This window comes from Orbicella franksi, chromosome 1 (genome assembly GCF_964199315.1).
Source record: "Orbicella franksi chromosome 1, jaOrbFran1.1, whole genome shotgun sequence".
Lineage (NCBI taxonomy): Eukaryota > Metazoa > Cnidaria > Anthozoa > Scleractinia > Merulinidae > Orbicella > Orbicella franksi.
The window spans coordinates 29245356-29264144 of record NC_138145.1 but is presented as its reverse complement, the minus strand read 5'-3'; the positions used below and the strand labels follow the sequence as shown (position 1 = coordinate 29264144).

At 40.2% G+C, this 18789-nt stretch overlaps 3 protein-coding genes and 1 pseudogene across 4 annotated transcripts in view; 2 read left to right on the top strand and 2 right to left on the bottom strand.

The window, feature by feature from the left end:
• Nucleotides 1–3490: 3490 nt before the first annotated feature.
• Nucleotides 3491–4300, top strand: LOC145462745 (melanocortin receptor 4-like; annotated as a pseudogene).
• Nucleotides 4301–6660: 2360 nt separating this feature from the next.
• Nucleotides 6661–10617, top strand: LOC145502042 (adenosine receptor A1-like). The gene has a single exon (XM_081481346.1). It carries the CDS (start codon nt 7226–7228, stop codon nt 8150–8152), a length of 927 nt encoding a protein of 308 aa, XP_081337472.1. The 5' UTR covers nt 6661–7225; the 3' UTR covers nt 8153–10617.
• Nucleotides 10618–10708: 91 nt separating this feature from the next.
• Nucleotides 10709–13712, bottom strand: LOC145502000 (adrenocorticotropic hormone receptor-like). Its single transcript, XM_081481310.1, has one exon. The coding sequence runs from the start codon at nt 13433–13435 to the stop codon at nt 12485–12487; it is 951 nt and encodes a 316-aa protein (XP_081337436.1). The 5' UTR covers nt 13436–13712; the 3' UTR covers nt 10709–12484.
• Nucleotides 13713–13850: 138 nt separating this feature from the next.
• Nucleotides 13851–18789, bottom strand: part of LOC145501848 (complement receptor type 1-like) — a 37154-nt gene continuing 32215 nt past the window's right edge. Inside the window, exons 27-31 of one of the 2 annotated variants that reach the window (XM_081481235.1) lie at nt 18560–18733; nt 18025–18198; nt 17644–17817; nt 16216–16389; nt 13852–15602 (exon numbers count right to left, since the gene is read on the bottom strand). In XM_081481235.1, the coding sequence (XP_081337361.1) occupies nt 15340–15602; nt 16216–16389; nt 17644–17817; nt 18025–18198; nt 18560–18733 (959 nt within the window). In that variant the 3' untranslated portion in view covers nt 13852–15339. Of the gene's footprint in view, nt 15603–16215; nt 16390–17643; nt 17818–18024; nt 18199–18559; nt 18734–18789 lie in introns of both variants that reach the window. The other variant, XM_081481244.1, reaches the window with a different exon arrangement.

Here is an 18789-nt window from a genome sequence, read left to right as displayed (position 1 = left end):
CGAGTATCAAATAGCCAGTCTTCAAATCCTGTCTCAACGAAGGAGAACTGAATGAAAGAAATGTGAACTAAGAATATTCGTTTAAGATTGATTATTATTTAAGGTATCGTTAGCAGAGGAGACTGGTTATGAAAGCCGGCGAGGAATTCTAAACGATCAAGCTATGGAAGGTACCAGAGTGAAGATGTCAGCATTGAACGCTTTCTATGTCTATATCGGTTGTCTCGTTTGTTTCACGCCAAATTTATTGGCTAGTATTCTGCTGGTAGTCGACAATTCACTCTTACCCACTTTAGTAGCATACAATGGTTCTGCGTTTTTAATTTTACTCAATTCTTCTTTAAATCCACTTGTCTACTGCTGGCGATTTCGCAAGATTCGTGATATTGTGTAAAAAGACATTAAGAAGATATTTAATGGTAATTGAGTGGCACAGTCTTATATACTGTTTATGCGCTTGAATTTTGAATTGACCAATCAGGATTCAGCAGGTGGGGAAAACTGTACTGTCCTGACGTCACTGTTCGTCTCACGTGTTATGGGGCAAAACTTTCTTGTGCGAACAAAACTCGCTAACTCGCTGGGGCGAACAAAACTCACTAACTCCCCGGGACGAACAAAACTCAATAACCCCCTAAGGAAACAAGAACTTGAACTTTACGACTGGCTCCTGATCGGGTCATCCACCTTGAAACAGTGGCAAATTTCAGTGCCAGCCAGCGTCAGGCAAATATTTTTTCTCAGTTTGTTTCGTCTCTGAGTTGAGAAGTATAACACAATGACTTAATGACTGGCCATACGGGAAACAGAACTCACTGTTTCTCTTGGGGCCAGTCAGTAAGTGTTTATTATCGTGTCGTTTTGGTAGAACAGCACGGTTTTGACTGCCGCTGGAACTGTGGACGTAACCACCGTATGCAAGGTCAGTAAGCACAAGTGTTAATCAGAGGCGAAATGCAACTTTCTACAAATAACTTTAGAAACAAAATCAGGGAAAGAACAAGGAAACCATGTCAAAGGAAACAATGATTAAGGGCCTATTAAGCTAAGGAAGAGACCAATGAGACGCCCACGTGGATGATCTGGCTCATCGGTAAATCGGCTATGACGGATTAAGGTTGGGACTAAACTTGAACATGTCTTGGCTTTCAATTTGCTTTCGATAGTCATTAACTACGAGCATGCAACCTAAAATATCATTCGATGCATTTTTTTCTTCCTTTCCTTTCCCCACCACGTGACCTGCAAATAGCTACCTACAAATAATGGTCTGCTCATGCGTAGTACCGTCTAAACGTGTATTGCGCGGTGTAAATAATATTCTGCTCATGCGTAATTGAAACCACGCTCCCAAATGAAAAATGGCAGATCGCTTCCCTGAGCTGTCAGAGAGTGATTTAAAGATGCAAACAAACTTGATGATGGAATGTTGAGACAACTATTGAACCCAGTTATTGCAAACTATCAGAATTCGGCTGAGGCAAATAATTGATCTGTGCACCACTGACAAATCACAATATTTTGCTCAACCTCGTCCAACAATTGTGAACTATTACGGCACTTTAAACATTTGCAATCGATAAAAGTGAAATGCTTCAAGCTGCTTATCAGTGTGACTCATATCGTATTTTCAATTTACCAAGAAACATGATAAAGAACGTGTCATTGTATTCAACGATCACCTACCCTTCAACTTTTATCTCCTTATATTACTTTTGTTGCTAAATATAAAAGGTCATACTAACTTGGAGTGAAAACTGTCAATAAGAAATATTGTTATGGCTTTAATTAAACTCCTCCTGGGTAATGCTATCAAGGCAATAAATCGAATGCAATTAAATTTCTCCGGTAGTGCCCCGTGTTGTGTGTAATTGAAACCCACTTGAGAATACCCTGTTGATATGAGCATTTCGTGATTAAAGTCGGTTGTTTGGTAGCCTGCGAACGCAGACGTATTTCCGGCTGTCGCTTGTCTCCGCCGAAAATAACGTCTGCGAACCCGAGCCAGGAAACGATTTCTCTGACGTGATGACTTTTGTTTCTCTTTGGCCAATCAGATTCCATGATAGAATGAAACTCAAGTGCTCCTCGCAGCGAATACCTCGCGCAGTAGCTCTGGGTCTACTTGAGCTAAACTGTGATTGGCTTAAAATTCCTACGTCACAGAAATCGTTTCCTGGCTCGGGTTCGCAGACGTTATTATCGGCGGAGACAAGCGACAACCGGAAATACGTCTGCGTTCGCAGGCTACTTATTTGGCAAAAGAAAATGCTTAGTTAGTTTCTTATCTTTGATTAGATCACTCCTTTACCACGACCCAGGTATTACCGAGATACCACTCTATTTAAGAAATAGAAAACATGTATCGTGTTTCTCTCGAGAAATGCTGTGGGAACACGAGCCGATGGGCGAGTGTTTCACAAAATTTTGAGACGAAAAAATGAAAACAACTTCTTTAACTTTGATCGTCAAAATTCTCTTTGCTCGCGCCATCATTTCGTCAACAGCTCGTTGACGTAAGCTGTACCTGTGTTTCTATCGAGTTATAGTTAGCTCTTATTAACCGAGCAGAAGGTCTGTATGGGGGAATCTTGACCGAGGTCGTGAGCACAGACCGAACGCAGTCAGGTCTGTACACACGACTGAGGTCAAGATTCTCCCATACCGACCGACTAAGCTCGGTTAATAAGATGTTTATCATATGGGGCAAACAAGACCAATTTAATTTGTTTAATGGAACTGGTTTGTACTAACTGACATTGTGTTTGCGAACGGCGATGATCTGAATTTAATTCTGCCAAAGTCTGCTCGTCCTCTTTGCTTTTTTTCCCATCAGGCCTTTTGGCTTTTTTTGTTAGATGAAAATAGTCAATGATTTTGCATTTTAGTTTCCAACTTTTTCTCTGCAAAGCATTACCGGTCTAGATGTCGGTCTGGATGGCAAAATCTAGACCGCTTTCAATATCGACTTCAGCCAATCAAATTCGTGAATTTGGTAGTTCCCAGTCCTTGTGAGACAGAGTCATATAATAAGAACACGATTTTAAACCAATCATTGCGCGTACTTTCTTTAGACTAATTTCTAACAAACTTTGAAGAGGCCTCTTTTGAAGTTGATATTTTTGACGAAAAAGAAGTGAATTATTACCCAAATTTAAATGAAAACTTTCCTCCAACCCAAGTAAATTAATTAAAACGTTTTCTGTTACCCGATTGATTTAATTAAAAGTGGTCAACCACTTAACCACATTTCACTGAGATGTCAATCTCGGATTCTTCAAACGAATATAAAACAGAGAGGTCTATACGAGCAAGACGAAGCGGCGTATAGGGAGCTCTGTGCTAACTTCAGTCAAAAACAAACGTTAAGGCTTGAAGGTAAACATGGTCAGCGCTGAATTCTGTGGTAAAAAGTTGGAAGAGTTGGTTATCGTTATTCGATTTAAGCCAATGACCTATTTAAGTATCTGTGTTTTAAACGCGCTTTTTTTTTCTTGTTATTCGCGCCCTGTGGAAAGCCTCGTCCGTTACATTAACTTTAAAAAAGATGTTCCTGAGTCTTGCTTTCTGCGATCTTGCGGTTGGATTGTTCAGCCAACCCGTGTTAGCTGCACTGTACGGAGTAACAGTAAATAAGGCAGCGAGCGGAAATTATGACTTTGATAGCTACTGCCCGGTTATTATTACATTAGTCATGGCCCCTACGTTTTTTCTGCTTGGAGTTTCGTTTTCCATGATTGCCGCTATAGCGGTGGACAGACTTCTTGCTCTTTCTATTCACCTAAGATATCAAGAACTTGTTACAGAGAAGCGAGTCAATATTGGTTTGGTGGTCTTGTGGCTTTCAAATGCTCTTTACACGTTTGTCTTTATGGAACTTCCCAGCCATAATGAATTGTTAGCTGTAATTTTACAAACCGTTGGATTGATTTTAATAACGGTAGCATATTTTCGTATTTACCAAGTAGTGCGCTATCATCAAAATCAAATACATGGCCGCAATCAGATTCAAAACGATCAATCCACGCAAGCTGCCTGAGTAATGAAGTCAGCTTTGAACGCTTTCTATGTCTATATCGTTTCCCTTGTTTGTTTCACGCCAAATTTATTGGCTGGTATTCTGCTGGTAGTGGACAATTCACGCTTACCCACTGTCGTAGCATATAACGCTTCTTCGTTTTTAATATTACTCAATTCTTCTTTAAACCCACTTGTCTACTGCCGGCGATATCGCGAGATTCGTAATATCGTGAAAAACACAGCGAAGAAACTGTTTCTCAACAGGCAGATAGCACAATAAAGAAGAACAATTGATATAGTGGTCCTGACGAAATTTTCGGAAACTGTTAGCAACGTAGGCTAATGTAACTTCGGCAAATAACTTAAGAAACAATGTACATGTAGATTTAATTATCAGTTACTGACACTTTTCTCAAAGCTTTTAAGATGCATTTCCGGAAGACCTAACTGCTTTCAGATTTGAACCATTACTATGAAATAAAAGAAAGGAAACAAAAGAAGTTAACGAGTAGTCCGGCCCCCATTTGAATTGAAGGGGGGGAGGGGGTTGTTTTTCTTGCCCGTCCGGCTTTTCGTCCTTCTGTGATTTCTTTCTTTTTTTTTTTTTACCCAAAATAAGCGGGGGGGGGGGGGGGGCGGGGCGGGGCGGGGCGGGGCGGGGCCCCCGCGCCCCTCTTCTAGGTCCACCACTGCTTGAAAGGGAAATGTGAGTTTCCTTTCCGGATGAGAAAGAACGATAGCCGAGATAGGGTTAACCTAATAACTGTTAATGGGACCAGAAGAGCCGATTTCAAGATGCTAGGTGTCACGTTGGTCAATATAGCTCATCACTTTATCCATACGCAGTCAAACTGCCACGTCTGTGTTTTATAAGTATGCCACTAACACTACAAAATGTATGCGTATCCTGTGTGACTGACACCAGACAGCCCGTGTTGCCCAACAGAGTCGGTATATGTTAAAATGTCCACAGCTACCAAGGAGCTTGGGATACCTGTGGTTGCGCTTTACCGGTTCGTATTTACCAAAGCCAAATTTTGTTGCTACTTCGTTCAAGCCTCTACCATCTGCACATCTCTTTTGATGGATACCCGGTTTCATGACGTACAAATGTTGTATCGGAATCGAGACGATAGATAGAAGGTAATAACGGTCGCTCTAACCCTTTGAGCCCCAATTACGCATATGCGTAATTAACGGTCGTGCTTTTTGTACCACTTGTGACGTCATCAATTTAAATGTCATCAGATATTCTTGATAAGCAGATTGTAGTACTAGGGTAGGCCTTTCCGCACAATCGTCAGGTTTAGATATCGACGACATTCCGGCGTCGCCAATCGAAAAACAGCGTTATCACTTTACGTTTGGTGCAACGACGGTGGTAAAATGGTCCACTATGCCTATGATTGATCAAGGTCCATTTCTAGGCTTCGCCCGTAATTAACTTCCAACTTTTCACGGCAGCCAGAAAGAACATGCAACGTAAAACGTAAAAGGGCCGAAAAAAAAGAAAGGAAAGGGGCAACAAACAAAATTGAGAACGATTAATGGCAAAAAAAAGTAACAAAATAAAAATAAAAAGTCTAAATTTTGTCTTATGTGCGTGCGCGGAATTAAACTACTGCTCAATTTTGTACGTAATCCTCGAAAAATCTCTCCTTTTGGTTAAAAAAAAGCTTTCTTAGCAAAACTTAGGCTTATTTAGCGTCATGGCAGCCAAAAAACCTGACTAATTGGTTAAAAACGGTATTTTATGGCGAAAATTTGGTATTCAAGTGGCTAAACAGCTGACATTACGATTCTCCCTGTGGCCTGAGGCCCATGGCCTTCAAGCAAGGATCATATAACAAATAGGGTGAGGGTAAAATTGTGAGCGATTAATATTAACAGACTTAACAGAAACCTCCGTGAGATGATTTGGTTCAAAAAGCAATCTAAAGTATTCATCAGATAATTTTTCAATGTATTTCAAACGAATATCAACGGCTGAGGCCTTTGGTCTGTTGTTAGAAATCTCACTACAAATGTCAGTTGTTAGATACATTTTCGGGTATTTTTCGGTTGTCAATTTTTTTTTTTTTCGCCATTGTTCAGTTGTCAGCTAATCTCATCCAGACCCTATAATTAGCATAGATTTTTGCGATTTTATTTCTCCGTTTTTTCTTAGGTTTAAGCTCGATAGAGAAGATATATCAAACACTCAAGACAGTGTTTGACCACAATTCCAAAAACCTCAAAGTTCTTCGAAAATACTCCGCTTCTCGGTTTGGAAATGTGATCAAACACGGTCTTTCGTGTTTGATATATTACTGAATGGAGAACACTATAATACACTGTATATAGTAACCACTTAGGCGATGAGGTGTGTCATTAAATGTTGAATTTCATCAGATTGCAAGTTGAAACGGAGCTTATCTTATTATAACATTAACAAAAGTACTTTCCATATAAATAACAATCTGACCACGAGTCTGAGTTTTCTATGAGCGGATAGTCAACAAGGGGTAGCTTACTTGACTATCGCTCATATTAAAACTGGATCATTGGATAATGCAATTCCAGAGTTTTCATTGACTTAGCCATCATGGGTTATGAGCCGTTATACCATGCTCCACAAATATGGCAAGTGCACGGGTGATTATTTTAGCTTAGTTTTCTACTTTTTGGGAGTATTTTTAATAAAACAGTGATTCCGCTCTAATTAATTCGAAGATTTCGCGCGGCTATGTTTTTCTCGCGGTTCTCTTTCGCATCACGCATGACGGACTAAGCGAATGAGGGACTACTCGTAGTCTAGGCTTGTCGGATATGAGATGGCTATAAACCATCTCATATCCAACGCGTGCTCGTGGAATAATTGATAATTATTTAACCATTCACAGATTGCGTCAATAAAATAAATTTGACAAAATTTTCAACCTTCCATAGCAGCTGCCTGTAATAATAACTAAGTTACTGCTTCCGATTTTGGCAAAGTACTGAAAAGTTCTCTTCCAACCTCAACATGAAATCTTTAAATGGCCAATGATTAAGCTTTTTTCAAAAATTATAACGCCATTGTGTAAACAACGATGGTTTTAAATGATTCTATGATTGACTGTCTGTTTACCTTCAAAAACAGCTACATGTAGGCTTCATAAGTTATCACAACAAGGCACGGTGCTTTAAAAACCCTAATCAGTTTTCTATATCCACCAGACCAAACATGATCTTTTCCTTCTGCAACGAGAAATTAGAGGAATTGACTGTAATCGTTCAGTTTCAGCCAGGGATCGTTTTCTGCCTTTGTGTATTACACTTGCTTTCGTCTTTCGTGGCAACTTTCGGAAATCTCCTTGTCATTCACGCCATGTGGAAAGCCTCGTCCATACCTGCCACTATACGACCGTTGTTTTTGAGCCTTGCTGTCTCCGACCTTGCCATTGGATCTTGCGTTCAACCTGCGTTTGTTGCTATTCTTGCAGTGATTTTGCATACGGTAGAAAAAGAAAACTTCGACTTTGGTCGCCTCTGCCCATCCGTTACAGTCTCAGTGTTCGCTACATATTCTCTGTTAGGAGTGTCGTTTTTCTCGATTGCCGCCATCGCTTTGGACAGACTACTCGCCGTGTTTCTTCATCTAAGATATCAACAGCTTGTCACAGAGAAACGAGTTGTTATCGGTTTAGTGTGTTTATGGCTGATGAGTGGCCTTTCCACCCTCGCCTTCATGTCGATTCCCAGCCACAATGACCTGATAGCGCTGGTTTTCCAAGCTGCTGGGCTGCTGGTGATATCGATGGCTTATTTTCGCCTTTACAAAATTGTTCGATATCATCAGAATCAGATACAATGCCAACGTCAGGTTCATAATGATGATGGAGTAGTGGAGGCAGCAAGAGTGAAGAAGTCATCTTTGAATGCTTTCTACGTGTATATTATTGCCCTGGCTTGTTATCTTCCGAGTCTAATTGCTGGAATTCCATTTTTACATGATCATTTGCACATTCCCTCCTTAGTGGCATATTATTTCTCTAGTATTTTGGTTTTCTTTAACTCGTCTATAAACCCGCTTGTTTACTGCTGGCGATATCGCGAGATTCGATTCATTGTGAAAAGGACTGTTACGAAAATATTTACTGCCATCCATTAGATACGAGATCACCTTTTATAACTGCCCAGCAGCCAGCGGAAAGTTCTTGGTGTACGTCTGGTATAGCATATTTTCTCGGGCCCCAGTTATTTCCCTTTTAGTCTGTGGGGATGCATGCGTGGATATTCGTCTAAAATATATGTATATTATATGTAGATTTAAGGCGTGCTGGACTGATTACGAGTTGCCTTGTGCAATAGTAACTCAATGATCAAAAATCGCATTTATTACTGCGCCTTTCGATGACATGCGGACTCTAAAATTCCGAAAGCTCAACAGAAAAATGGGTTTTTCGCTACAGTCAATCAAATGTTCGGCGGCTTCTCCCAGCTTCCGACTACCGCCGAACCGCCCAACATTTGATTGACGGTTGCGAAAAACGCATTTGTCGGTTGAGCTTTGAATTTTAGAGTCCGCAAGTTATCGAAAGACGCAGTAAAGGAAGGAAGGCCAAAGACAAATGGCTGTCGTGTTCGATTGCCCGGAAACTGAAAGGAGCTAGGACTACCTCAGCTTGGGCATTTCAGTATAAAATTGAATGGCCAGCAAATTTCACAAAGTCTCTGCCATATAAGACAAAAATTTAAACAAAAAATGGGCAACTTAAACAGTCTTGGACAACATACATACTTTTACTCTCAGTTTTCAAATTGTAAACGCCTTGCATTATGTCAAGGTTCGTAGGCTTTTCTCTTTTGTTATATATTTCAAAAAACTATTTAATTACACAACGGCCCTAGAGTACTCTGTTAATATCCGTTCCTATTCTTTTTATAAGTAAAGAAAAAAACAAACAAACAAAGTAAACGGTAACACAAGAGCTTCCGAATTAAAGGCTACCATGAAAAAGGATTTCATCTACATAATGAAAATAAATACATTTTCAACTTACAGAGCGGTAGAAATTTTGCGATGCTAAAATTGAAGTTGAAGGTCACCAATATTTTCGTTTGTTTGAGATTTTGTTTGGTCGCCTCCATGTTATCGTTACATTTCGAAAGAACAGAATCGAAAACCAATATTGTGTGCTCTTAGTAAGTTGACATAGACCTAAATAAATGATTACCTGCCATGGAGAAATGTTTGCTTTAGCTTTGCTGTTCTTGTTACTGTTAAAATGTTTTTGGTTCCTTTTTTCTCGACTTCCTTCTTCCTTACTTCTTCCTTACTTCTTCCTTCCGCTTAGTGAAGTAAAACAACCTCATAGCTCAAGGAAAACGTCACATTTTATAACAAACCGGTTACGCTTTAATCATGAAAAGTCTGTTAATTATAGTTAAATAAAACTTAATTTCACGGAATTAATCACTTCCGAGCGGAATTAAAACAAAATAAACATCTAAATTGAACGCCGTTAATTAAAGATCACGTACTGGGTTGTTTGCTTAATTAAAGCTGAACAAATCAAATTTGCATTTGACTTTAGTTTAAATTTTCGTTTCTAAATTTGTTCTTTGAGGAAACCCGTCAGGGCTTATTCATTTGGCTAAGCGTTGTCCCTGTTAGGCGATTCACTCTCTACCCATCTTTTACATCTAGTGTTTATATGTGAAAATGTTTTCCCTCTTGACCGGCTCAATTGGCTCTCCCGGCTCAATCCTTTTAGTTTGCACGAAGAATCGCGACTTCTGGCCAGACCTGATTTTATGAACATGCGCAAGCACTCGTTTTGTATTCTCAGCTCATCCAATCTCGTTTCTCGAGTCTTCGTTTCTTACTGCGCAAGCTTGAAGAAACGAGCTACTCTTGACAAGCCCGTAACAGGCTCGATTTTGATTGGTTTTAAAAACAATGGAAATGAGCGGAAGTAAATCACCAACGCCTCGATTGAGCCACGTGTTTTTCAGCTGGACAACTGCAATTTAACGGCCCGTTAAATTGAAGTCCGATATTTTCAGACTTCAAATCGGATCTTCAGGGTCTCTCGTTTCCCGACCGCTGGTGAGGTGGAACGAAGACTATGGGTACGAGGTTGCAGCTAATCAGAGTTGTGAGATTTGACGGGAAGCTCAAGAATCAAGGACTTCTGGTGTTGGACCCAATCAGAATTCGCGATTCTTGGCGCTGACCAAAACGATCGCCGCACCTGGGGGCGAGAATGCACTTGTCCAAAGTAGCACTAAGTGGTAGGCACGTCAAACGTTTCATTTTGGTGTGTCAATAGCTTGGTCAAGGGACTTGAATTTTCGAAGGCCCTTCTATTCCTATAGGGTGTTTCATCAAATACCCTACATTTTAGTTAGATTTTAGAAATGAAAGAGTTATTTTTTGTTCAAAACTCGCTACAGTTCGTGTATTCTATATTTTGATGTTTTTGAACCAAATTTGAAGCCGAAGTTTGAATGCTTTACTATTGAGTGTGCTTTAGGAGATGCACAAAGGGGACAAGGAGGGGACATATGTATGGCTTCGCTTTCAAGCACCGTGTGTTTCCGTCCAATCAAAAAAAAAAACAAAAAAAACAACAACAAAAAACAGTAACTGTCATTAGTCATTTTACTTTTCGGCATAATTACGTATAGCACAGCCCAAAGATAAGGCACGCGCAAGAACTTCCTCCTTGCGTCCGCAAGCCGGAAACTTCGGGACGTTGGCGCTAAAATTAAGCAGGCGTAAGAACTTCTCTGCGGTTTGAAATTAAAACCGCAAAAACTTCTTTGTGGTAAGCTGTTCCCTCCGCAAGAACTTCTTTGCGGTAACATCCTTAAACCGAGAGAAGGTGAAAAAAAAAAACGCTGCTTAACAACACGAAAAGTATTTATATTCATCGCAACGTATACATGAAACCAAAAAAACAAAACGCCGCCCTTCTGCGGGACCTTTCTCGAAACAGCTGTATATAATGGGCGAAATAATTTAATTTAGCGACGTCGCTAAACAAAGCATTGCACGCCCGCATTTATTAACGTTTCGTTTTAATATAACATGGAATGATTAAATTGTGGATGTTTGGTGAGCGCTAAGCAACGACAGCAGTTCATGCACTATGGTTACGTTTTACTGAATGGTTCTAGACACTGTGTGGGGCATAACAATAAGTTATCAATGTGTCTGATGGAAGTAGCTCCTTCGAAGACACAAAACTACACAGTACACATTAACCAGCTATAATTAAAACCAGGGACCGAATTTAAAAAATCTAATTAAAAACTAAGTTTTAATCTAACTGATTTATACAGTGGCACAAAATTAAAAATCCTAAATTCAAATAGCGGCTAAAATAAATCATGATCTGGAAAGATTTTATTTATACAACTATACAAATGTAGTACCACGATTACCGAGAGTGGTGAGGTGTAAACATGGCCTTATGGCGGGGATTCGACAGCAGTTCAGGCTATCGCTTCAAGAACAGCACCATGCACGTTCAATTCGATTCAGTTTTGGGAATGAAACAGTTTTGTTTCAAAAGGCACGAATTCGAACGTTGCTTCCGTTTCTGCCACAAAAATTTAACCAGGTAATTTCAGATAAGTTTTCTTCCGTATCGTCGTTCCTCAAATACTGATTTTTGTTTTCATCACTCCAAAGTGCTACAATTGCTTTCTCGGTGTGCGTGAGCAGGTGGTCGTACGAGTCAAGTGCACGCGCAAAATGGCGTCATGCCAACAAAACCACTCTCAGACGAGAAGAGCATTGTCATCCATGCAATATTGGAACTGGAGAGATTGAAGAAAGTGACCAGCGGCTAGTGAAAAACCTAGCCTGTGAAGCGGCCTATTGTTTCGTAAAACCCCACATAAAGCTTAACTTAGAAGTGACTGTCTTAACTTTTGGCTTCAAACTGTCGAAAAGTTGAGAAGTTTGTGAGTGGCAGTTTTGATGGGAACTGCGCAGGCACGTTGCGCTTGACTGTGGTTGCTATCAGTGTCCAGAAGAAAATTCTTTCGGGTAGGAATAGTAGGAAATTAGAGACTACAAGGTAAGCTAAGAAATTCCTTGTTAACTGGTGAATCAAGTGTCACTGTTGTCACTGTGAAATATTTACCATCATTTACTTCACCTTTAGCGAATAATTATGTTTCTATGTGAACCTGTATTAAGTAGATACCGTGTATAAATAGTATAGCTACAATAACAAATGATAATTAGGCGAACCCTCAATTTTCATTGTTCTGCTCCATGTTTCGAACTATACTTTTGAAAACGGAAGCCGTTTTACTGTTTTCAGAGAAGATACTTCTCAGACTCGGTTCCTTTCGCTTGAAAGACGCTCGCGAAAATCAGGATGATCTCGGATTTGGAAGAATTCTGAAATCAACTTGTAGCGAACAATGTGTTCGTAGTTTTCCTGAAACTGACATCCGACATTTCGATTTCCGTCGTATTTAATTACATCCTTATTCCATCTGAAGTGAGATCAGGAGGTTCATTGGGCAAGCATTTTCCCCTGAATGTATTTTTCACAATTTGACGAATCTCGCGATATCTCCAGCAATAGACGAAAGGATTTAAAGAAGAATTGAGGAAAACTAAAAAGCCCGAGGCGTTATAAGCCATAAGGAATGATATTTTAAAGTTATCCACCAACAGCAGAATACTTGAAAATAACAATGGAAGGTAACAAGCAAGGAAGACAACATAAACGTACAAGGTATTCAAGGCTGACTTCTTCACCCTGACTTCTTCCACTGCGTGTTCGTTTTGGACCTGACATTGACTTTGGATCTGATTTTGATGATAGCGCACAACTTTGTAAATACGGAAATAGGCAACGGTGGTAACAGCAAACCCGACAACTTCAGTAACAACAGCTACCAAGACATTGTGACTGGAGACAGAGATAAACAAGGAAGCGCCAACAGCAGCCGATAACCACAGAAGAACCATGACAGTTTCAGCGCGTTTGGGCGTCACAAGTTCCTGATATCTCAAATGCAACGAGACGGCGAGAAGTCTATCAAGTGCAATAGCAGCGATGGTTAGAAAAGACGCTGCCGCCAGCAAAACCGTAATAAATATATGTACCGTCAGTACAGTAGGGCACAGGAACTGACTGTCTACCATATTCAACTGCAGTGCGATGATAATGCCGTACATCGGTTGCAGAAGCACTCCAACAGCAAGATCGGAGATGGCTAGGCTCAAGAGTAACTTCTTCAAGGTAGTGGGAATCGACGAAGCTTTCCAAATGGCACGAATTACAAGAAGATTGCCGAAAATTGCCACGGGTGAAAATGCGAAGTAAAATACACAAAGACATGACATGAATTGTTCTTGAAGATGAACCGTTTTGGCAACTTCCTTAAGCCGTGTCCCGCAGACTTCGGCAACCATGCTCATCTTGGACTTGTTTGACCTAAGCTTATCGCGAGAATTTTCAGTTTAAATGATTACACTTCTATAATGTCATTTGATATCAAGAATCAAGACTTCCCAAGTCGTTAACTGCTAGTAAATTACCTTCGTGCGTGCTTCTTATCTCGAGATCTTGCGTCCAATCATGAGAACATGTCAATGTTTGTTTAACGAAATGCCAGCTGTCAATTAAAAAAAACCGATTCATTTTGAATATTCAGAGAAGTAAATTTCCTACGAATTGTGAAGATGCATATGTTCAATACGTTTATTTGCTCAACTAAATAACTTTTAGTCACCAGGTCTTGACTTGTTCAAGCAAGACACTGTTGTAACTTTAAAAAAGTCACGTTTTCTGCAACGAAAGCCAGAGCCTTAACTTGGCGTGGTTAGTTGCACGCACAGTTAAATCTGTTTTGCCCACGACATGGAATAAATTTAAAAACAAAGCCCCAAGAAAAAAAATTTTCTCGCGGAAGCGGAAACTCCAGGGAAACTCCAGTGGAAACAGGCAAACATGTAAAGTACACTTCTTTGACATGCATCCTCTTTCATGTGAGAAGTTCATGCTATTCAAGCATACAGTAAATTCCCCAAAGGCAGTGAGTGACAAGTGTGTTCTCAGGTACATTAATCTTTATTGTCTAAAATCAAACAAATAAGCCAACTGAAAAAATGAAATGTCTACATTAATTCGCACGCTATCGAAAGCGTACTGATTCTGGCAGTGACTGTTTTGACAGAAAATTGATGACAGTCACTGTAAGCGGTTATTCGAACATTGCTTGCCAGACTGAAACTCGAGCTAAAAAAAGTTAAATAAAGTTGAAGCTGTGCTTTGAAGAACGTTTGGAAGGTGGTGTGGGTGTTTTTCGCAAAGCAGATCGAGAAAAAATTAATATTAATATATTTGAAGTTACTAATGGCTGATATTGGAAAGCTAATGTATTTCTTGGCACATTGACAGATAGAGTATCGCGTTATCTTCTCCACAATGAAAGCAATGGTAAATTAATCATTTTTGGACCAAGAACGCTTGCCAATCGGAATCAAACTATTAATGAACCCGGGTATACGATCTATATCTAAGTGTAGTGACGCATGTCATCCCTAAAGCGAAGGAAGCCTTAATGAGCGATAAGGGATATCGTTTCCCACTCTGAACGTGTTTTCTACTTGGTGGGTGAAACCGGAGGAAGTCAAACAGATTTACGTTTAATACTGAGAAAGAAGTTGAACATGTTAGTCTTATTATTTCGTATGATCTGGTTTCTGCTTTGATCGTTCGAAAATTGCGTGAAATCTTTGGTTACGTTCTTTTTCAACAGAAAATATTTGATAAACATTCGGATTACGCCGGAAAAGACTTCTTCAAGGATGACAGCTGACATTTCAACAGCATTTAAACCCAAACTACCAGTGGAAATCCACTACCAACTGAGCTTTAGATGAAGCTATTGCGTGCTGATCCACAATTTAACAGATCGAATGTTCTACACCTGCATAAAAACCCTGTAGGTCTTTCTTTTAAGTACTATTCTATCATAAGTTTCTCTTTTTGAACGGTGGCTTCCAGCTGCGATAATACTGACTGGTAATATAAAGTAATACATTTTGTGCAGATTTCTTAGATTAAATTAGTAGCTTAATAAATTACACTGTGAAATAATTGCAGGTCTCAAGGTTTCACATTCAAAATCGCGTGATCATTTCCATGTCCTCCTACACACTCGTTTGTTTTCGCTAGGCTTCTTGGGGTCGGCATAAAATAATTTTTGGCGGATGTCCGCTCCATCAGGATCTTCCAGATTTCCCGCGTCCCACATACAAGCCACATTACCACATGTCCTACTTTTCTTAACCTCCAGTAGCATGTGGATGATTTTGTATCACACCACAGTGGGTGGGGCTTTAGAGCCTTCACTGACAAGCGAGTAATCACAATTGACTTGAGTCTTTTTCGGCGATGTCACCATCGTTTTCATCTCTGTTTCATCAGTGCCCGGGATTTCCGAGCGTTTCTCGCTTGACCTTCTTCGACGCCATAGTAATACCAAAAGGCTTGCCAGAATAAGAAGGAACAACAGGCTCCCAGCACCAGAAGCTGCGTAGACGTACCAGGCCTTTCGGGTCTCCTTTTTACCTGTAAGGACTGGTTCAAAGTGGAATCTTTCAGATAATGAGCATAAAAAAATGAATCAAATTTGTAAACCTTAACAAGGGGTTAGATTTTGAGTAAAAGATATCTTCATAGTTCTTTTAGTAATTCAAAAGTTGTAGACCGAAAGAAAGCCTTAAAAAATTTAAGATTCAACAGGATTCGAACCCGCAATATTGGCTGCTAATGTAAACGCTTTCCCTCAGCAACTGATCATGAGCTTTCTCAAATTGATTAATAATTCAACAAGTTTAATTTTTAACCAATGGAAATCATGACCGTGACAGTGTTTGGAAATCTGATCTTAATTCGCATAGATTTTTACGTTTTATTTCTCCTTTTTCTCCTTAGTTTAAGTTTGGAAATGTGGTCCAACGAGGTCTTTCGTGTTACTTTGATATATTACATCAAGCCACTGGAAACTTCTGGTAAGACAGTATGAAACAATTGGGAACGTTTGGTGACATGAACACCCAAAGGGGCAGACCTTTGCCCTACCCTGCTTCGACGAGGTACTAATGTTCGTCAGCAGCTAAAATGGCGGAGAGTCTAGTTTATCAACACCAAGTTGATTAAAAACAGAGTTTATACTGAAAATTCAATTTACCTCTTGAGCACACGGGGATGCTGCCATTCCACTGTCCGTACTCATTACAGATCAACGTGACTTGCCCATTGATACTGTACCCGTCATCACAGGAGAAGCTGTAAGCTGCACCTGATGTGGATCTATTGCCACTGATCAATCCGTGTTCGAAGGTAAGGTTAATTGGCGGACAGTCTTGAAGTTTAAAAGAAAATGATATAACTAGCTGCAGAGTGTTTATTATTGATTCAATATTATAGCATCACTGACAAAATTTTGGCAAATATGAGCGGGGTTGCATGCTTGTGTCGCACAATGGAATAACTACCGTTGCAGTTTATGAAATGCTTTAGACAGTCTCCACATTGCTTACGCAGTTGCAAAAATAAGCAAAAATATTTCCCCAGTTGCTGTCCCACCTTCAGGAGTCAACATTATTTCTGATCAAAGAGCACACGAATGAGGCCGAAATAACTATTTTGTCGGTACGAGGAACAAAAGGGGCCCTGGGTACCAGGCAGGAGCATCATGGTGGTCATCTAGGCCTCACAACCAACCGCGTTTGAATTCTTTCACAGTTTGTTTCGCATAATTTTTTTTTTCTTTGTCTACAATTTTTTTTCAGATGCCATTCTTTGCAAAGATCGGCCGGGTTTCACTATCGCAACGCCTCGTAGGATGGGCTTTTTAATCGCTCAGAGCTTTAGCCTAGTTCCTGCTCAGATTCCCTGACTTTTGGTCCCTACTGGGTTTTTTTCGCAAGTTTCTTTCTGGCTTCTGTCTGGCCGCATTTGTTTCAGTTGTAAGCGGTAGCTCAGCTCTGCTAGTTCAGCGTCGTAATTCGTTCCTTACTTGTATCCAGATACACAGTTGAAAGGTTTACGTAGTCTGTTCGTAATTATGTTTTTTTTTGCAGACCTTAATTTGGGCTAGGGTATTTAGTTTCTATGTATATTCCCTGCAAAGGTCTCGAACGACCCGGAACAAGGTTGACTCGAAATGTCACATTTGTTGATCCCAAGCTGGGGAATTAAGTGACTGAGCCGTGATGTTTGAGTTGTTACCTCTGAGTTGTAGTTTCCCAGCCTAACTGACATTAAGCTTGCGTGCTCACTTGCGGATTAGGTCAAGATTGACCAGTAATGGCACTTTTGTTATTAAGTTTCTATTTATTATAAAAGCAACAGCAAATGTAAATTGCCAGTTGTATAGGAGAAGAATTGTTGTCAGTAGGTTTAAGCGAGGATTGCTGTGTACAGGGTTCGGGTTTGGTTCGCACTAGACCTTCCCAAAATAAACTTATTTAGCGTTAAGCTTGTGTCGCTTTGTCTTTGTCGAGTGGAGAAAAATTGACTTAAATTGTCCACCCTGCAAGTATTATTAAATATTTACGTTACGCAGATCAAAATATCAGAACTAGTAACGAAAGCCTTCCTGAATTAACTGTACCTTTCAAGCAACTTGGCGTTGTGCCATTCCAATGTCCTTTCTCGTTACAGTATAAATATTGATTTCCGACAAGAGAATAACCGTCCTTACAGCTAAACCAAGCCAAAGAGCCTTCCACTGTGCCACTGCCATGTTTGTAACCATTATCAATGCTACCAGCCAGAGGGGGGCAATCTAAATAGAGAAAAAAGTTGATTTTTAGTTTTTATGCAGTGCTTATCAACATAACAGCATCGCCTTTGTTTCCAAAAAAGCAAAAATCCTCTCTTCTCTTTTCACACGCACATGTGCGTAATGCACATTTTTGGCGTCCTTCTGCTGAAACGCCCTCGATAAAGTAGGTTCGCCTTTGTTAATGCTTGTAAACAGCTGTGGAATTACCTTTTAGGCATTTTGGTACAGAGCCACTCCATGCTCCCTTGTGATTACAGAACAGTGTATCTCTTCCAACAAGCGAATATCCTTGTATACAGCTAAACTGGTACAGAGATCCTTCCACGGAGCCATTTCCATTTACGAAGCCATTTGGTATGGACGAGGGAAGGACAGGACAGTCTGATGACGGCCAAGCATGCATTAATCAGGACAAGAGAAGCACTCGAGAACAGGTTCGGAGACCACAATAATGTGAAGTCCTCTGACTTCTCACAATAAAGACTACGTTAATGCAAGGAAGCGTTTTATACTGATGTGACAATTGAGTTATTAACTTTGTTTTGGAAGTACACTACGAGATTAAGATTGTAGCTTCACTAAGTTAAATGATTCATAGCTTCTGTAACTGTTGCTTAAGGTTCTAATAAGCGATTCTTGAGGAACCAGAGGCCCGAGAAAAGTATAAGTAATTTCAATGTGTTACTCAGGTCAGGTTCGCACGGACGGGTCCAAGTGGATCCATGGTACTCGGTACCATTACCTTTAAGGCAGCTGGGGACGCTGGCGTTCCACCTTCCTTCTTCAGTACAGTACAAGTTTTGTTCACCCATTAGGGAGTAACCAGGCCTGCACGTGAATGTGTACACAGAGCCTTGTATTGATCCCGAAGCATTGACGTCACCATGTCGTATAGACAGAGGAAGGACTGGACATTCTAGGGGAAGATGTGATATTTATTTAGTATACGCTATTGCGTAATAAGGAAAAAGA